The 1163-nt window shown below is 35.4% G+C and overlaps 1 protein-coding gene across 1 annotated transcript in view; it reads right to left on the bottom strand.

Moving 5' to 3' along the window:
• Window positions 1–756, bottom strand: part of LOC104162817 (mitochondrial import receptor subunit TOM20 homolog) — a gene marked incomplete at its 5' end in the record, with an annotated part of 2897 nt that extends 2141 nt beyond the window's left edge. Inside the window, 2 exon segments of the mRNA XM_009701638.1 lie at window positions 1–21; window positions 710–756. Coding sequence (XP_009699940.1) covers window positions 1–21; window positions 710–756 — 68 coding nt within the window.
• Window positions 757–1163: the final 407 nt, after the last annotated feature.

Here is a 1163-nt window from a genome sequence, read left to right as displayed (position 1 = left end):
AGCATCTTTCAGATCAGGCAACTGTAACACACATGGTAAAACTGAAGTGGCCCCTTAAACATTAGTTAATAAACAAGTTAGCAGAAAACATTCTCAATGGAAATCAAACACACACACAACCATACTGTTACATTGAAAATGGCAAACAAAAAATAAAAGTGTTACCACTAAGCTAACACACACAGAATGTTTTTGAAAATCACTGCATCACAAATCTGTATAGAGAGACGGAGCCTGAAATACCTCTACTCGGTTTATTAAGAACACAATTTTGTAGCAAATAAACATAATACACCTTAGAATTTATATCACAACTATATTTCTTACAATTGGTTAAGATAAATCTATCTTTTGTTCCAGGATCCACTGGCAACAAGTAAAGAGAAATCAAATACTTAACAGCAAAAAACTATGAAGTTCAGTTACAGGTGTATCCCTTCAATCATTTTTAAGTCTGAAAAGTCCTTGCACATACTATAAAGTGGAGAACACCATTAAACCACACAGTAAATGCTGTACTTTCTAGTACAAGGCCTCTATCTGACACAAAAAAGGAACAACCATTTCATATGGTTATTTGTGAGCATTAAAAAGAAAAAAAAAGATTATTTGTAATGCTGGAATCAAAACAGATCTTTCAACAAATCTTACAAATAAGACAAACGAAACACCTTTCAAAATAGCACTGCATTACTGAACACAGTATTACCTTGGAAAGCCCTGCTCTCTCTTTGGCAAGCTTCTGTTTCTTCCTTCCTGTAAGAATAAAAACACCTTACATTTTTAATTTGCAATTAAAAAAGCCTTCAGATCATAGTTAAAAACCGTGAACGAATCAAAGTTATTTTCAAAATAAGAAACTGGCACTATATTCCAAATATTTAAGACTGAACACAAGACTGCAGCCCACTCTCTGCAACAGAATATCATTTAGAGGTCTAACGAGGGCTGGCAGTAGCGTACCAACTCAAAATGGCCATTCTTCTCCTGCTGGTTATGGTAAGCGCCAACTGCTTTGGCGTTTGGGCCTGCAACAGAGCGTACCTCATGCACTTGAGGCATGAAGAAGGAAAGAGAATCAGAGTAATACAGGATTTCTCTACATGATTTATAACAATAAGCCACAGAAGAACTGCCTACAAGTTAAGGCTATCTAATTCTGA

The sequence above is a fragment of the Cariama cristata genome, unplaced genomic scaffold (assembly GCF_000690535.1).
Source record: "Cariama cristata isolate BGI_N322 unplaced genomic scaffold, ASM69053v1 scaffold15196, whole genome shotgun sequence".
NCBI lineage: Eukaryota > Metazoa > Chordata > Aves > Cariamiformes > Cariamidae > Cariama > Cariama cristata.
Note: the sequence above shows the minus strand (reverse complement) of the source record. Positions and strands in the feature narration are given on the sequence as shown.